Source organism: Phascolarctos cinereus, unplaced genomic scaffold, assembly GCF_003287225.1.
Source record: "Phascolarctos cinereus isolate Bilbo 61053 unplaced genomic scaffold, phaCin_HiC Scaffold_726;HRSCAF=1367, whole genome shotgun sequence".
In the NCBI taxonomy this organism is placed as follows: domain Eukaryota; kingdom Metazoa; phylum Chordata; class Mammalia; order Diprotodontia; family Phascolarctidae; genus Phascolarctos; species Phascolarctos cinereus.
The window spans coordinates 361,964,737-361,984,292 of record NW_027556098.1 but is presented as its reverse complement, the minus strand read 5'-3'; the positions used below and the strand labels follow the sequence as shown (position 1 = coordinate 361,984,292).

General features: G+C 40.3%; 1 protein-coding gene across 1 annotated transcript in view; it reads left to right on the top strand.

Annotated features, from left to right (window-relative positions):
• TRIT1 (tRNA isopentenyltransferase 1) overlaps positions 1-19,556 on the top strand; it is an 81,219-nt gene that overhangs the window by 39,349 nt on the left and 22,314 nt on the right. The window contains 4 exon segments of the mRNA XM_078145468.1: positions 4,593-4,735; positions 7,702-7,798; positions 8,882-9,048; positions 15,192-15,334. Coding sequence (XP_078001594.1) covers positions 4,593-4,735; positions 7,702-7,798; positions 8,882-9,048; positions 15,192-15,334 — 550 coding nt within the window.

The following is a 19,556-nucleotide window of genomic DNA, read 5'->3' as shown; positions in this document are numbered from 1 at the left end:
ATTATGAGACTTTTGGAGATGTTGTAGATCCTTGTGTTGCTGAGAAGGGCTAAGTCTATCAAAGTTAGTCATTGCACAAGGTGGCTGTTACTGTGTACAACGTTCTGCAGGTTCTGCTCACTTTACTCAGCATCAGTCCATACAAGTCTTTCCAGGTTTTTCTGAAGTCTGCCTGCTCATGATTTCTTATAGCACAATATTCCATTACATTCATATACCACAACTTATTCAGCCATTCCCCAATTGATGGGCATCCTCTCAATTTCCAATTCTTTGCCACCACAAAAAGAGTTGCTGTAAGTATTTTTGTACATGTGGGTCCTTTCCCATTTTTATGATCTCTTTGGGATACAGCCCTAGAAGTGCTATTGCTGGGTCAAAGGATATGCACATTTTTATAGCCCTTTGGGCATAGTTCCAAATTACTCTCCAAAATGGTTGGACAGTAGTTCTGACTTTTGTCCTGCTGCTGGACTTTGATGATTTTGGAAGAGAGCGTGAGGCTGATTACTGTGCACAACTCTGCCTCACTTAAATTCAATTCACATACAAGTCAAGACATCACCCTGTGATATCATTGGTAGTCTTTGAATATAGGGCGAACGACACGCAGGTGACTCATAGATCCACTGCATATCCAGCATCAGTCACTTTTCCATGTGCTTCAATCCTATATCTCCAATTGCCTATTAGACATTTCAAACTGGATGTCTTAGAGACAGCTAAAGTTCAGAGTGTCCAGAATGGACCTCATCATCTTTCCCCTCAAACCCTCTCCTCTTTTAAATGTCCATATTTCTATACAGGACTCCTTAATCTTTCTAGTATTCTAAGTTTGTGATCTCCATATTATTCTTGACTCTTCAGCCTCTCTCACCTCACATAACTAGTCACTTGTCATATCATGCCATTTCCACTTCTGTAACATCTTTCACAACCAATCCTCACACACCCGTCACCTTAGTCTAGGCTGTACTCACCTCCCACCTGCATAACAGCCTCCTGAATGTTTTCTGCTTCAAGTCCCTCATCTCTCTAGTCCATCCCACATGTTGCCATTGGAGTGATTTTCTTTAATTGTAGATCTAACCGTGTCACTCCCTTCCTCATTCCAGTGGCCCCTTATTGCCTCTAGAATAAAAGTTTAGTTTTTTAAATCTTCATAATCTGGCTTTCAGCCTTTTCCTAGCCTCAATGAACATCACTCCCTCTGTTATCCTCACTCTGTTATCCATCTCAGTTGGACTCCTCTCTTTTTCTCTTTAACATGTAATCTCCCTCCTCTATGCCTTTAAATTGTTTGTCCTTCTTTATGCCTTTAATATGCTCTCTGTCTTTACTTTCACCTCAGAGGATCCCTCTCTTTCTTCGTGATGAAGCCCAAACACCTTCTACATAAAGCCTGTCCTGATTTCTCCAGCTGCTAGTATCCTCTCTTCAAACTACCGTGTATTTATTTGTATTTAATCCCTATTCACTTATGTGTGCTTGTTGTCTTCCCCATTAGTTGTAAATAAGGTTGTTACTCATTTTTTTTTCCCCTCACCTCCTTATCACTTAGTTCAGGACTTATATCCTTGATTGATGTCCCACTGTGATCTCAGTGATATTTTCAGTCTTTTCTTCTTTGGTTACTTGATTAGATAATATATAAGCAAGGGAAAATGTAGAATAAGAAAAGCTTTTAATAATTGCAAGAATGCTTATTATTTGTGTTTACTCAGGTAACTATGTAACTTGAAGGATCAGTCTTCTTTTTCAAACAGATATTTTCAGACGTGTCTTTACCTGGGACCCTGTGTTTGGAAAAGGGTGGATCTGAGCTTTTATTAGGCAGAATGACAGATAAAGAGCCAGCAGACAAGATGTTCCTGTTTGGGTAGTGAGACTTTTGCTTAGTAACCTTCAAAGTAGAGTTCAGGGAAATCAAACACTGTTTTTTTGTTACTGTGGAATGCTATGGTTTCAAGGTTTGGCTATGACACTGATGTGTATGACAATGGGCAGGTGAGTTAGACTCTTTTAGCCTCAGTTTACTCAGCTATAAAAATGGGGATAATGATACTTGTACAACTGTCTGGCTGAGTGGTTGTGAAGAAAGCACTTTGTGCCTCCATGTAAGAAGATTAATTGTTATTTTGTTCAAGGTACTGTGCTAGGTGCTAGTGATAACACAAAATGAAAATCATTCCCTGCCTCCAGGGCACTTGCATGAGGTTGCTGGGAGGGAGGTGGGGTGGGAGGGAAATGATATATGAACAGATAGAAGCATATAATGGATAATTTGCGTAAAAAGGACAGGGGCACTGAGACGTTCAGAAAAGATTTCTTATAGCAGATGGCACATGAGTTGAACATGAAAGGAAGCTAGGAATTCCAAGGGGCCAGAGGTGAAGAGAGAGTGCATTTCAGATATAGGGGACAGGTAGCCAATGAAAAGCCAGTGGTTCACACAGGAAGGAAGTGGGGTGATTGATAAGTTTAGGAAATACTGTAACAATAAGTAAACTAGTATGAATATGAAATAAGCCTGGTAATGTAGGCTAGAGGCAGAATTTCTGATACCCTTTAAATGCCAAGTTTAGTTTCTAGAGGCAAGAGGGAGCCACTAAAGAAAGGTTCTTAAGCAGGAGAGTGACAGAATTGTTTTGGCAGCCATATAGAGAATTGGAGAGAGAAAAGACTGAAAGCTGGGAATCTGAGGAGGTGGATGTAGTAGTTCAGGGGAGAGTGTGAGGACTCAAGCTAGCATAGTGACTTTGTGAATGGAGAGAAAGAGATTGGTGCCAAAGATGGTGGGGAGGCAAATGGACAAGACTGGAGAATCAGTTGGATATGGGGAGAAGGATGATGGAAAGTGAAGAGTGGGGTATGATTCTAAGTTGCAAATCTACATGGTTTGGGAGGATGGTGACACCCTCAAAAGAAATAGGAACATTTTGATGAAGGAGGGGTTTTGGGGAAAGGTAAGTATTATAGTTGGACATGTTGCATTTGAGAAGCTTTTAGGACATCCATTCAGAGATGCCTAGCAGGGAGCTAGTGATAAGGGGACTGAGAGAAACTGACAATATAGATCTGGGAATCATCTGACTTAAGGTTATTTTTTATCCTATTAGAACAGATGGGAATCACAAAGAGACAGGTTAGAGACAGACAAAAAGAAGGGCCCAAGAAAGAGGGAGGTGGAGTGGGCATCCATTGTGGGACATGAATGAAAATCTAGAAAAGGAGACTAAGTAGTGGTCAGATAGGTAGGAGGAGAACGAGAAGAGAGCAGTGTCGTGAAAATGTAGGAAAGAGTGGTCCAACAGTGTTAAATGCAGCTAGATGTCACAGTAGATGGAGCCTGGGGTCAGGAAGATCCGAGTTTGAAGCCAGCCTCCCACATTTAACTGTGTGACCTTGGACAAGTCATTTAACCTTTATTTGCTTCAATTTCTTCATCTGTAAAATGAGAGTAATAATAATACTAGTACCTACTTTGTTAGCTGTGAGGATCAAATGAGATATTTGCAAAGCACTTATCACAGACTCTGGTATGTTATAGGTGATACATAAATGCTCATTCCTTATCTTCCCTCCCTGTTTCTCCATCCCATCTTTGCTCTAATGTTTCAGAGAGGTCAAGCAGGAAGAAGGTTGAGAGACCATCAGATTTAGCAACTGAGAGATTTTAAGTGAGAGCAATAACTTTTAAGTGGTTGTAGAATTATGAACTATTATTATTTGGGATCCCAACATAAGATTAGTAGACTTGATGATATATAGGTGATAATGTAGGAAAATGAGGTCAGAGGAACAGACCTATCTGAAAATTGACTTGTCTAAATCCTGAGTACCATTCACAAATGAAATGTCAACACATTTTCAAAGAGCGCTATTAGTAATGCAGAATTTCACCTTAATTTAAGTGTGCCTTATGATAAACTGAATAAACAAAACAAAGAATCTATTATGAGGTACTTTTAAATACTCAATCTTTGAGAACCTTTTTTAGACTCAAAACTGTATACTTAATTCTGCTTACATCTTAATTTGATAGAAAAGCCTTTATTATGACTACTTCCAGTCTGTTTAGTGCAGGATTTCTTAACCCAAAAGTCTGTAAAGTTGTTTTTTAAATATCTTGATAACTATTTCAGTATGATTGCTTTCCTCTTATATTTTATGCATTTAAAAACATTCTGAGAAAGGATTGATTGGCGTCATCAGATTGCCAGAACTATCTCTGACATAAAAACAGTTAAGAATCCTGGTTCTAGGGGCAGCTAGGTGGCACAGTAGATAGAGCACCTGCCCTGAAGTCAGGAGGACCTGAGTTCAGATCCGACCTCAGACCAAACACTTGACACTTAGTGGGTGTGTGACCCTGGGCAAGTCACTTAACCCTAGTTGCCTTAACAAAAAAAAAAGAATCCCTGGTCCTGGGCTCTTCGTAAATGGAAGTCTTTAGTGCCCAGGAAAGGCCCAATCTGTCCCAGACTCCTCTCTTCCCTGTCTTCCACCTGACTGGTATTTGATCTACATTATTTGATTGATTATGTGAAGGAGGCGGTTTGATTTTCTGATTTTAACTTTTTGTTCTGTAGGTATATGAGGGTCTAAATATCATCACCAACAAGGTCTCCCTCCAAGAACAGAGAATCTGCCAACACCATATGATCAGCTTTGTGGATCCCCTTGTGATGAATTACACTGTGGTGGACTTCAGGAACAAAGCAACTGCTCTGATATCCTTCAAGAAAGCAGGCAGCTGGTTCTGGAGGATGGGGGAGGGTGGCATGGAGAGCAATGACCAGAGGCAGAAAAATTATCTCCTAGTTCCTTGTAGTAATGCTTTCCCTTGCACCAAGAGGGCCTGTGGTCTTGAACTAGAAGATTCTAAGAATTCTTCCAATTCTAATTTCTGTGACTAAATGGTAAGATTTGATAATTCTCTAGTGCAAACACCAACAGTGTGGAGAATAGTTTTACCCTTGGTGGGTTACCCCACAAGATCCCATTCAGATCCTCAAAGCTTTGAGAAGAGCAGTTGAAGAATAGTGAATCATAAATAGTCCATTTATTCATGAAGGTTGTTTTTACCAAGTTTTGTTTTGTTTTTTTTAAACTAAAGTGGTCCAGAAATTCTCAGACACATGTAATAGCGAAGTGTTTTCAAAGGAATATTGAACATTAGATTGTCTTAAACATGTGTTTTCTAGCTGGTTGAAGATTCTACCTGAAGTGTTCAGACCTAATTTTTGTGCATTAATGAAAAATCATTATGTATTTTGGATGAGCAAAAGGGCCTGTGACATAAAAATGGTTAAGAATCCCTGGTCCTAGATGTTTTGATATTCACAGTAATAGAGTTTGATTCTTAACTACTATTAAAAAAACCCCAGTAATTTTCTATTCATCAAATGTCTCTCACAAGTAAAGTAGTCAATCCAAATCCACTGTATTTTGCTTACACAATTGGAAAGCAACATGAAATACTGAAAATCACATCTGTAAGAAATATACACAATTAAAACAAATACATCAAGTATTGTAGTTCTTTAACTACTGTTTGATAAAGATGCTTCCTTTCCACAAGCAGGATAAAATTGTAGAATGATGAAAGGATTTACGAAAGCTTTACAAAGGTTTAATTCCAGTTGTATCTTCTTGAGGAAGGTGGCAGAGGGTAATTCATTCCAGGGCTGTATCCCTGTCTCCCTCCATGATCATCACATCTTGGTGGATAATTGCCTGGGCCTCCTAGTAGTTGATACTGATTTTGCTGAAATGCTGCATTTTGTGATTTTAGCTTCTGGTTACTAAGTTGTTTTTAATTCATACCATCCTTACCAGGACACAAGTAATCCCTTCTCTACCCTCAGCACCCAAACAGAACACTTTTGAATTGTTTGGGAAAAACATATAACAAAATGAACTAAATACTTTTTTCGAAGTTTCTTTCTGAAATACAGTTATTGCTGAAATAAGGTTATCTTTCAAAGTATGAAATGTGGTATAATGAAAAAAATACTGAACTGAGCAGAAAGATTAACACCCTCCATTGTGCTTCACACTGAATCACTAGCCATGTGACTTCAGAGATGTCATTTCCTGTCTCTGATCCCCACTTTCTTCATCTGCAAAATGAGGGGGTTGAACTAAATTATCTATATCTTTCCCACCTAGAAAACTATAATCCTGTTACATTTCTTTGGGTCATAAAATAGGAAGGATGACACGTATCTTTGGTTGCTTCAGAGATCAGATGACTTCATATCTGTGAAAGCAGTTTATTAACTTAATTGTAAAGTGCTTTACAAATCTAAGATAATATTTTTAAGCAGATTATTTTTAGTGTAGAAAGATCTATTTCAAACTGGAGATGATAATAATGAGAATTCAAAAGGATGGTGATATATTATTTATATGTTCATAGCATAAGTTAACACAGAAAGAATAATTTAGTTACTGACCCATCTGTTTAGCGTTGGGCAGGGAGGTGGTGCAGTAGAGTTTTGTCTTTCCTGTGAGTTAAATTTAAAAGCTGTGGGTGGAACGTTTCTCTTAAAACAAACCAATAACTTTTTATTTGGGTGGGGTCTTTGTTTCTTTTTAAAGTTTGTGTGGTTTTAGATTGCATATTTCCACCTGTGATCCTCCAAAAGGAAAAAGAATTTCTGCCCCTGCCCTCTAGGCTTTACTATCCAGGGATTCCTGGGAAGGCATTTATAAATAATCCTTTATCTGGGTGTTGAAAGACTTCTTTATTAGTGCCTTGGGGTGTAAGGTACTCCGTAGAGCAAATGACCTGTTCTACAGTCCTTGTGAAGACAGGAATTCAGATGTCCCAGGTAGCTCTAGTTCTTTCTCTGTGAATTAGAACACATTTATCACCACATGGCTTTGGATAAGGGGTCCTAAAAGTAACTGACTGCTTAGGAACATGTAGTACAATATACCTCATCCCTCCACCGGGTGGAAGGGTCATAGAAATAGGAGTCGTAAGAGCGAGGTTTAAGCCTTGGCCCAAACACTGACTTCACGTCATGTTTTCTCTTTGGTCCTTCACTCCCTCTTTAAAATGAGGGCAGACTAAATGATCTCTTAGATTCCTTCCACATCTAATAATCTGTGATTCCAAGTAGCTAATATGTTTTGTTCTATAGGAAATAGATCTATTTTTGTCCCCTTTCCTAGAAAACAACTGTCCATCTGCACATGTTTAGGCAGCAAAGGCCTGGCTCCATAGCAGGGAACTGGAAGATATTTACAAAGTAGTTGTCCTAAGTGCAGACTCCTTTTCTTAAATGTATATACATTGTTCTAGATTGATTAATTTCCCCTGTGATCTTCTGGTAGAAAAAGGTATCTATAACTGTATCTGACCTTTTTCCCTTTAGCCTCCCAGCCAGAAGAATATAGCTTCTTGCTGGTGTCATCATTCCCAGATAAGACAAGCAGAAATAGTATTCTGATACAAGATACCTTAGTTTAGTGGAAAAGCCTTGGACTGCGGTCAAGAGACCTGGCTTCTAATTCAAGCTCTACTACTAACTGGTGTGACCTTAAGTTTGTCATTGCCTGTCATTGCTTCTTGGCCCAGTGTCTTCTTCTGTAAAAATAGAGAGTTGTACTAAATGGTCTCCAAGGACTCTTCCAACTTAAAATCTCTCTGATTATACCATTTGGTGCTTTATTTCTTAATGTTTACATTGAAGATATATTTTCTCGAGAGAAGATTCCAATTGTTGTGGGAGGTACTAATTATTATATTGAATCCTTGCTCTGGAAAGTTCTGATCAACACCAAGGTATGCTGGTTTAAAGATTTCTAATTTCTCCCATGGTGAATTTTATTAGGAAGAGGAAGCAAATCCTTACTAGTCTCTTTTTGTTATGAATAGCAGCTGTCATTTTCCCACTTAATATTCTGAAAGAAATGCCAGCTACATGTGTACAGTTTGTTTCTCCTGGCTGGCCTGAGGGCAGGACACATGGGGGGCAAGCTGCCTTTCCTAGGATTAATTAGCACCTTAGTACAAGTTTACTGTAGTTTTTGTAATGCAGTTCAATAAATACTGCCTACTGTTAAAAACATAGCACTTTGGATAGTGGTGATATCTTTAGATAAGACTTCCTTCCTGGCCTTTCCAGTTTATTGGGAGATATGGCATATACATAAATAACCATTGTTCAGAATGCTTTGTGATAACTGCTTCAGAGAGGTCCAGAAAGTACTACTGTACTCTAAGTAAGGCAAGGTCATGACAGACTAGGCCTTTAGAAAGGCCTCCTGAAAGAAGTAGCATTTGAGTCTGGCTTTAACAGATGAGTAGAATTTTGACAGGAGAGGGAGTGAGACCTCTAGGTATTAAATATGGCATAAGCAAAAACATGGAGCTGAGAAGGAATGGAGCATGTCAGCAGACTGCACATAGGCCAGTTTGCCTCGAGTGATATGCAGTGAGGGGGAGTAGTGTAAGTTGGGACTGGGTAGTTAGGATATCAGACTGTGGAAGGCCTTGAATGCCAGGCTGAGGACTTTGAACAATATGGTGTAGGCATTTAGGGAGCCATTACACGTTTTCTTTAGCAGAGAATTAGAGATACTACCAGATCTCTGAATAAGAAAGGCTTAATCATCATTTGGCAGCTGGTCTCAGACATTTGAAGCTGTGGACACCATTAAACTGTCTCAACCTTATCTTTCTTATAGGGGACTTGCCTAACGTGAGGCTTTTCTAAATGTTTTAATGTGGTAGCAGCTCTGCTGTTTGTAGGTAGTGCTGTCAAGATTAAAGCCCTTGGCATGATGGAGATAGTCCTAGGTCCATTACTTTTCTGACCAGAAAGCAAGGTATCTTCATTTTAAAACTAATTTTTGGTAACTCCAGGGGAAAGCTTTCCATTCTTCAGAGGAAATACGTAAGGGAGAGAAAGTGATCGACAGGAAAATGGAATTGGAAAAAATGGATGGCTATGAATTGCATTACCGGCTAAGCCAGGTGGACCCAGAAATGGCTGCCAAGCTGCACCCCCATGATAAACGCAAAGTAGCCAGGTGAGATGACCAGCCCAAAGCGGGCAGATTTCAAAGTCCTGGGAAAGTTTTTGTGGCTTGTAAGCAGTTCCTAACCTTTTCCAAAGGAGAAATTCTGGTGTGGAAGTTGGGGTGAGGGGGAAGAAAAGAGATTGCAACAGATTTGGTGGATTTTGACAACACAAGTCATTTGGGGGACGGGGTGGAAGGAGCTGCCTCTAATTTGGAAATCCCCATAGACCAGTGGGAGGGTGGCATGGCAGCCGTTCAGAGAGTTGCTTGAAGATTGACTGGTTGATCCTGATAGACCTGTTGGGGAGTCCTGGGCTATTGTCTCAATACCACTCCCCCTATAAATAGTTGTGCCCTACTTTGTTGGTACACTATAGCACAATTCCCTGGGGCCTCTGTAATCTTGGTTTATTTTCTGTTTGAATAACAGTTTTTACGTCTTTTTCTTTCTGGCATCCAGTCCATTTACATTGGGATTTTATTTGTTTTGCCCAGTTGTTTGTGCAATACCAGGTTTCACACTCTGTATCTTTCACATCAGAGGGGAGTCTGGGAGGTGCATTTTTTTTTTTAAACCTTCTGCCTGCTCAGCTTCTATGTCCATACTTATGGTATCTCCCTGAGGGATGAGATCTGGTGAGGCAGCCATGTGTAGTGGTGAGGGAGCTGGAGTTGGAGTCTGGAGGGAGGCCTCTTCCTAGTACTGTGGTGATCAGACAAGGTCTCCTGCAAAGTAGCAAGTTCCACAACTTCCTTAGACTCTGTAACCTGAAGTCATGTCCAGATAGAAACTGAAGAGGTCATGTGAGATTCTAGTGCCCGGCCAGGCTAATTTTTCTGTTATGGGTGACACCAAATTGTTATGATGGTGGAAGGGGAAAGATTGAATGTTTTATATTATTATTACTACAGAATCACCTCACTTACTGGTCTTATCAGGCATTGTGTTTTTACGCTACATAAGTGAATTTACCAGCTGAAAGATAATTATAATTTCAGTGACCAAATTTTTGACTTTCCACTGGGATAGAAGTAAAATGTCTGATAGACTTCCTTCCCTTGTTGAGCAAAAAATAATTAGTATCATTAGTGTTTTGGTCTGCATCAGGTAAGTGTTGAGATTATCCATAACTTTACTATGCACACTGCTTATTTTTAGATTTTCCAGTACTAGAGTTCCACCTACCACTTTTCACTGCTGGAATTCAATTCAGTAAACATTTAATTAACCACATACTATAGGCATAACACTGTTAGGTGCTGGGAAAGATGCAACAAATTTTAGATAAATACAGTGACCTCCCTCTTAGAGTGTATTGATGATAGAATAATATGGGCTACGTAAGGTCTGTATAAGAAAAGGTTGTTGCTAGGGCTTCACGTAAGGCTTTTAGGAAGATATAACGTTGGAGTTGGGCTTTAGAAAGTGGCAAAGAAGTCAATATTGAAGAGAGGAAGTTGCAGGGAGACATTGCTGATGGAACTGGGCATAAGGAACAGTTAGGAAAAGTGGACCGTGCAAGACATATTTGGGGCACAGTAAGTAGTTTTCTTTGGCTAGAGCAGAAGTTCTTAACCTGGGGCATTGGTTATATGGAGCCTGTCCAGGGAGTTTGGGGCATGTCTGGTAAGTAACTGTTATTCTACTGAAATATTTCAAAGTAGCAGTAATAAAAATGTTATGTATAGAATACAAGTTTTCTTTATGAAAAACTAATCTCTTTCTTCCTTCTGTGCATATGCATGGTAAACTCTAGAATTTATTTCCTTTCATATTGAATGGAACCATTAAAGATTTTTACCAGAGGATTGCTTGACCTAGTATATACATACATAGCTGCTTTTGATGCTCCACTCACCTCTTCTAGTTTTCTGTTGTTAATCTGATAGCTAGGTCTATTAGCATTGTGTGCTTAATTTAATAAACTTCTGAGCCAGAACCTGGGCCTTAGGTCCTCTCTTATGTGGAGTAAATTGCCTGGCTTAATATAGCATGTACTTATTTATATGTAGTGCTTTAGGTAGTGACTAAATGTGCTCAGAAGTTTTTTGTTTTGTTTTGTTTTGTTGTTCTGTTTTATTTTCATTTATTTTTAAGGTAGAAGGCTCTATAAGGAGAGCTGAACAATCCTGACCTCTCTGCAAGTGAGGTGTTGCTTTGTCAGTTCATTCAGTTACTGCTAATTTGAAAAGATGAGGGATCTTTTAATAATCTAGATTCAGGAAATGGAAAGAGATAGGGGAAAAATTTTATTTCAAGCTGAAAAAATATGGTTTCTTGAGTGACGTAAGTATGGCTGTAGGAGTTGAGTTTTCTGATTCTGCCTTCCTTAATGTATTCATAAGGAGAAATTGATGGTAGTATAAGAGCATGTGTGTACACTCTCTTATCCAAGCATATCCTTTATTCATTCTGATACTTAAGTTGAAGTGTGGTGGATATATGAATATACCTTTGTGCTATGGAAAAAGTAATCTAGAGAAACATGACTTGACTTGGAATAAACTTTCCAAAATGTAATTTTAACAAAGATATATTAAATACTACCGTTTCATTTAGAAACACAGTGTTGTACACTGGAAATTAAAATGTGAAAGAGACTCTGTTCCTGCTCTCAAGGAACTTAAAATCTAATGGAGGGATAAGATTACAGGTATACAAATTAGTATGATAACTGATAGGTGCAGAAGAGATAGCTTTTGGTTAAGGGAAGACCAGGGAAAGCAGCATGTCAGAGGAAGAGATGGCCTTTTAAGTTTTAAAGGAGGAGAAGGATTTCAGTGGGTGGTGATGGGGAGATAGTGTGTTCCAGGCACGGGGAGCACCTTGTACAAGTGTATAGAGTTGGGAGAGTACAAGATAAGATCATGGTCCACCTAGTAGTCCAGTTTGCCTAAAATGTAGAGTGGGTGAAGGGGGGTAGGGGGATAATAAGTAGATAATAAGTTTTCATTTAAGAAAACATTTCCTAACAAAGCTTTCTGAAGTGGAATAGGCTGCTTTAGCAGGTTTGATGGAATGGTTCTCATTCCCGAGGTTCTTCAAGCAGAGACTTGATGCCTACTTGTCAGGAATGTCTTGAAAGGATTGATATCTCTTTTCAGCAGGAGAGCCTGTAATTCTTAGAGAGATGAAGGGCTGGCTGGAAACAGCTTGTGGAGAGCCTGTCAATCTAGCCAAGGAGTTCGTGTTTGTGTGTGACAAGGGGCAGCAGCATGGCATGGTGGATAGAGGGCAGTGGACTTGCAGTCAGAAAGACCTGGATTCTGGTCTTGCTTCTGATTCTTAACCAACTTACTTAGCTCTCTGAACTTAGTTTCTGCATATATAAAAACGAAGATCATAATTGTTTTTGTTTCAGCCATTTTAGTCATGCCCCATTCTTTTTTAAATTTATTTTTTATTTTTGCATTTGTTTATTAGTATATTTTTAGTTTTCAGCATTGACTTCCACAAGATTTTGAGTTCCAAATTTTCTCCCTATCTTGTTCCTCCCCACATTCCAAGATGACTTGCATTCTGAATACCCCTTCCCCATTCTGCCCTCCCTTCTATCTCCCCCCGCCTCCCCCTTCTATTTTCCTGTAGGGCAGGATAGATTTCTATACACCATTGCCTGTGTATCTTATTTCCTAGTTGCATGTGAAAACAATTTTAAACATTTGTTTTTAAAACTTTGGGTTCCAAATTTTCTCCCTCCCTCCCTATCCACCCTCATTGAGAAGGCAAGCAACTCGATATAGGTTATACATGTGTAGTCATGCAAAACACTTGCATAGTAGTCATGTTGCAGAAAGCTAACTATATTTCCCTTCATCCTATCTTGCCTCCCATTTATTCTATTCTCTCTTTTGACTCTGTCCCTCCTCAGAAGTGTTTTATGCCCCATTCTTCATGACCCCATTTGGAGTTTTCTTAGCAAAGATACTAGAATGGTTTGTCATTTCCTTCTCCAGCTCATTTTACAGATGAGGAAACTGAGGCAGGCAGCATTAAGTGACTTACCTTGGTCAGACAGCTGGTAAGTGTCAGGTCTTCCTGACTTCAGGCCCAGTACTCTATCCACTAGACCACCAAGTTGCCCTGAAGATCATAATACCTGGGATGGGAAAAGGAAGCAGGCTTGGTCACACAATCACAGAAACACAGATTTGAAACTGGAAGGGACCTTGAAGGCCATTGAGTCCAACCTCATTTACAGAGGAGTAAACTGAGGCTCAGGGAGATAAAGTGGCTGCTCAGGTTCACACATCTAGTAAGTGCTTACGATGGGATTGGATCCCAAGGTTTTCCCAACTCTTCAGTCCGATGCCTTCTCCACTACACTATATTCCCTCCTTTAATAAGAGCAGAAGGTAGCCAGTGACTGATCTCTGTGCAACACTGGTATCTCCACAATATCAAGGGATCTAGAGGAAAGCCCTGAGCATATGGGATTTACAGAAGGATATGGATACATGGTCTGAAATGATGAAAATGTGTTAAGAGTTCCCACATCAGTCAGATTGAAAGTGTCAAAGAAGCACCTTGAATTCTTAACTCAAATAAGGTGTTCTGTGTTAAGAACTTTGTAAACTTTTAAACAGTCAACGAGCCCATTCCAGGGATCAGGGACAGTGTGTACAAAAGCATACAATTGGTCAAGCTAGGAAGCACTTACTAAGTCCTTACCATGCATGTACTGGCCACTGTCTAAGCTTTGGGAATAAAAACAGAAGACAGTCTCTGACCTTGAGGAGCTTACATGCTAATGCAGGAAGACAACACTAAAATGGAGATACCAAGGGGCTGGGGAAAATGAGCCAGGTGAGAGTGTGGGGTGAAGTCCAGTGTTTTGGGGCAGAACCAAGAGAGGAATGAAGGGTGGCTCACCTGGGCATTCCTCAAAATGAAGCTCCCACAAGGAATTCCTCACTAGGAGGAGGGCCCTGCCTGCTAGGTTCAGCGTTACAAAGGCTGCTGACACACGCTGGCAACATCTGAGGACTGAGAGCTGGGAGGGGAGTAGAGAAAGAGGAGATGGATATGAAGAACAGCAAAAGGCCGGCTTGACTTGACTGAAGGAATGAGTGAAAAAACATTGATTAAACATCTGCTGTGTGTGGGGAATTGTGTATGAAAGTGTTCTAAGCCTAAAAATGTGTGTTAGAGCCAAGTTGTGAATATGCCAAATAGCATATTTGTATTTGACCCTGGAGATAATACCAAATCACTGGAGCTTTTTGAGTAATCAGTCGATAAACGTTTATAAAATGCCTACTCCGTGCCAGGCAGACTAAGCAAATGGGCGTACAAAAAGAAGCAAGACAGCCCCTGCCTTCAGAGAGCTTACAATCTAATGGGAGAGACAATGTGCAGGCAAATTTTACATATATATATGTACACCCACACACAGTAGAATAAATAGGAAATAAGAGAGGGAAGGCACTGGAATTAAAAGAGGGATTGGGGAAGGCTTCCTTTAGAAAATGATATTTTAGTTGGGACTTAAAGGAAGCCAAGGATATAATTAGTTGGAGAGGAGGAGGGAGAATTGTCCTAGACATGGAGGATAGCTAGGAAAAATGCATGGAGCTGAGAGATGGAGTGTCTTGTTCATGCAACAGCCAGGAGGCCAGTGTTACTAGATGGAAGAGTATATTAGGGACTAAGGTATAAGAAGACTGGAAAGGTGGTTGGGGGTGGGAAATGTCTACTTATTATTATGAATTTATACTCCAGGCAGCAGGTAGCCATTGAAGGTTTTTGAGCAGTAGGTAACATAATTAGACTTCTGCATTAAGAAGATTTTGGTGGGGAGCAGTCTGAAGGGATATTTTAGAGAAGAAAGAATATGGAGGTAGGGTACCTAGTTAAGAGATTTATAAAATAGTTGTGCCTATCTATAAACGAAAGGAGACACACAGAGAGAGAAATACCAGGTTTAAAAGATTAGTCATATCTCTGACCCTTTTTCTGTTTTTATTTGGGATTTTTTTCTGATAGGCAGATTTGAGTTTTCTTATCAACAAGACATTTAGTCATAATTATATTGTGAGAACGAGTTTGCCAGTTTGCTAACAGCTTCTCTCCTGAGCCCGTTAACAATAGACTAAACATCTGTTTCCTCTTGGTCTTTCAGAGAGTGTCCATTTTTTTTTTAATGTTTTAGGAGTTTGCAAGTGTTTGAAGAAACAGGAATCTCACATAGTGAACTTCTTAGTCGTCAACATGCAGAAGAAGGTGGGGGCCCCCTAGGGGGCCCCTTGAAATTCCCTAACCCCTGTATCTTCTGGTTACATGCAGATCAAGCAGGTAAGAGAATAATTCCCAAAGATTTTTCTGTAAACGTGATGCTCTGTGAAATGTAGACTCTCCACACCACATGATTTTCCTATGTCCAGTATCCATTGACCAGAAGAAGGATAATACTGCTGCATTCTGGAGAGTTCATTTTCTAGGTCAGAGGGAAGTGAGTATCAGTTATCACCTCAGACTCTAACTTTGTATGCTCTTTTGGGGGGGGGCAGTGGGGGTTAAGTGACTTGCCCAGGGTCAGACAGCTAGGAAGTGTTATGTGTCTGAGGCTGGATTTGAACTCAGGTCCTCCCGAATCCAGGGCTGGTGCTCTATTTACTGTGCCACCTAGCTGCCCCCTCTAACTTTGTATGAAAAGAGGAGAGGAAGACTTGGAATGAGGCATATGGAAGACCTGATGAAGGAAGAAAGGGAGAGGAGGATCTTGGTGAAAAATGACTACAGACTAGTTGGATCACCAGTTAATCTGGAAGGGTCAGGGAGCTGACTCTTTGTGTCGTGAATACCTACCAGGAGACTTAGAAATTGCTAGGACACAATGGACCTCAAATACCATAGTTATGCCTTATTATGGGAAAAGATTATAGGACCGTAGTTTTAGAACTGTAAAAGACCCTCACAGTTATGGGCTCCACTTCACTGGATAAGTGAAGGGATTAGACATGTGGTTTCATTGGTGAGAAAATTCTTTCTACCAATGCAGTTCAGCACCTTCTCTAAAGCTGATAGTCTTAAAGAGTCACCTGGAGCCCCAAGAGGATGAGTGATTTGTCGTACAGTATATATCAGAGGCAGCATTTTAACCCAGGTCTTTCTGGCTCCCAGACCTCCTCTCCATCTGCTACACTGTGGTGTGAAACTCAAATATATGAGGTTGCATACTGATTTTATAAAACACAGATTAACATTATCTTTGTTGAATTGTATTTTTATTTTGTTAAACATTTCTTAATTACATTTTTATCTGGTTTGGGCCCCATTGGGAGCCAAGTTTGACACTTCATCAATACATATACCATGCTGCCTCATATCCACTTCAGTCTCTCTGGTCAAAAAGAAGCTAGAGGGTAGGCATCCCAGGTCATCTTACACCAAATCTAGTGTTTCTAGAATGCATTAAGTACATTAAGGAAATCCTATGAGGAAATTGCTACAACATGATGAAGATAAAGGACAAAGTACAAATAGAGAGACTGTACAGATCATGTCAGAAAAAAAAAAACAAACCAAATTTATCTCACCTAAAAATACAGCTGCCATATAAAAGGAAAAAAGTTATAGAATGGATTAGAAAAAGCTGTTCTCAAGTTGATACCAATTGTGTGCTTATTTGAAGGAAAGAAGTATCTCTTTAATGGTGAACATTTTAAAATAAACTTTATAATCCTTGTTATAAACTTAAGCCAAAAATGGCAACATTAGATTATGATGCCAGGCTTATCATATTGTGTGTATGACTGCCAGATATGGATCAGAATCACAGAATCTCAGAGGTGGAAAGGACTTTGGCAGGTTGTCTTGGCCAGAGCCACTCCCAAACCACAAATTTCCTTCTACATTATTCTTTATAATAGTTTAGTTTCTTCTTGACCAGCTCCAGTGAAGAGTTGCCCAGAACCTCATAAGGTAGCCCATAGCACTTTTTAATAGTTCTAATTATCAGGAAAGTATTTACAGCTAGAAGTCATCTGGTTCAGCCCTCTCATATTCCTAGAGGTTAAGTTACTTGCCCAAGGTTAAGTAGTAGGTGGTAGACCCACCATTCAAACTCGGTCTTCTGAATCTACTATACCACACATGTCTGTATGAGCTGGAATTTAGCTTCCTGTAATCTTTAACCGCTGATCCTAGTTCTGCCCTCTGCAGCAAAAGAGACTAAAGAAATCAAACTCTTCTTCCACCCCAGCTCATCACATGTTTAAAGAGAGTCAAGCATTTATTAAATATCTAATAAGTGCAAAGCTTTGTCCCAGGTGCTAGGGAGACAGAGAGAAAGGAAGGAAGTTCCTGTCCTCAGGGAGCTTGCATTCTATTGAGGAGATACAACACATAAACTGATGATTATTTGTGTGATAATTTGAAGGGGAAGATAGTGTTAACCACTAGTGGATCAGGAAAGATTTGTAAAAGTAATTGATTGCACAGGGGCTGAGTGTTCAAGGAAGCCAGGGATGCTAAGAGGCAGAATTGAGAGGAGGTACATTCTAGGCCTGGGCACAGCCTGGGCAAAGGCGCAGAGAAAGAAAATGAGGATGAGTTCATGAAATAGCAAGTTTCAGTTTGGCTGGAACAGAGAGTGCATTTATAGAAATAATTTGTGTTAAGCCTGGAAAGGCAAACTAGAGCCACAGTATAAAATGCCAAACTGAGGAGTTCTTATTTTATCCCAGTAGAAATGCATAGCCACTAAAAGTTTGTAAGCAGAGGAGTGACATGGTCCAACTTGGACTTTAGAAAGATAAAAAATAATGTGCCCAGGAGATTGAGAAGGGAGAGATTGGGACTAGAAATCCAGCTAGGAAGCTGTTGAATAGTCCAGGTGAGAAGGAGTAAGACTTGATTTGAGTAGTGGCTGTATGAGTAGAGAAGAAAGAAAGGAAACCATTTATTAAGCATCTACTGTATGCCAAGGACTGTGCTAAGCTGTGTGTACTTATTATCTCATTTGATTCTCACAACAACGCTGGGAGGTAGGTGCTATAATTATCCCCATTTTACAGATGAGAAAACAGGCAGACAGAAGTATAGTGACTTGCCCAGGATCACAGAGCTTGGAAGTGTCTTAGGCCAGATTTGAACTCACATCTTCCTGACTCCAGACTCAGCCCTCTGTGCACTGCTCCCCACCTAATTGCCTCCAAAGAAAATGAAGGATGTGAGAAATGCTGATAAGGCACAATTGACAAGATTTAGCAACTGACTAGATATGGGGGTGGTAGGGGAAAATTAAGAGATTGGAGGGCTTACCCTCACTAGTTATTTATATAGTGCCTATTATGTTCAGGGTTTGGTCTGATGATGCTTCTTGATTGTCTTTCTGTGTTTCAGTGATCCTCCCATGAGAGCGCTTCCTGCTGTGATATTGATTCTGTGTGGCCTTTGCCTCCATATCTGTAGACATTGTATAGATTCCAGTGTCTCTGTCCATCAGCTGCCCTTTGCTCTTGATTTGTGATCAACAAGATAATTCTTTCAAGAAATCCTCTTATAACATGTCTTCTAGTCCTCTCACCATCTTTGTCATCCTCTAGATGTGCTCTGATTTGTCACAGTAAGTCAGGGGCTCATGTTAAGTCCTTACTCTGTGCCAGCCACCGCACTTAGCACTGGGAATACAGAGAAAGGCAAAAAGAGACCCTACCCTCAAGAAATTCAGGTTCTAATTGGGGAGATAACAGCCTAACAGTTCTGTACAAGTAGGATTTTTCCTCTCTAGACTGTACTCCAAGGCCATAGGGTTTCACACATTGGCTTATTTATGTCTCTTCAGTCTCTTCCTTTGCTTGGCTGGCTCCTCCCAGAGCCTCCATTTAAGAGTGCCCAGGCTGACCATATCTCTTTTCCTTTCCAGGATGCTCTCCTTACTCTCCCTGACTTCCTCCACAGTGCCCTGCTCTGGGCACCTTCCTTTCTCTTCTCTCCCTCCATCTCCTTGCTCCTTTTAGCTTCCTTCCCCCGTTAGAATGGCAGCTCCTTTAGAGCAGGGACCATCATTCTCAATGTTTAGCAGTGTTTGGCACATAGTAAGTGCTTAATAAATGCTTGTTACTGGACTTGAAATTTATACAAGGTAAATTGGAGGTAATCTCAAAAGGAAGACACTAGCGTCAAGGGGGCCCAGGACTGGGTTCTTGCAAAGGGTGGGGTTTTAGTTGGGACTGGAAGGAAGCCAGGAGGCAGAGATAAGAAGGGAGAGCATTCAGAGCAATAATTAGCAGTAGTGGAAATGCTCTGAGTCAGGAGATGGCATTTTATGTGAGAGGGTCAGCAGAGAGGCCTGCGTCCCTGGGTCATAGAGTACTGGTAGGAAGGGGCCAGGAAAGGGCCAGTGTTCTGCTTATGTGGTGGTGCCCATTAATGGACACAGTGGCCCATTTGTAGTCTGACCAGTGCAGACTACACTGGGGACTGGCTTCTTGGACATTCATCCATTAATACAGAATAAGGAGGTGTCAGCTTTTTGGGCAGCTACCTAACTATGTTGATTGATGTTGAAGTT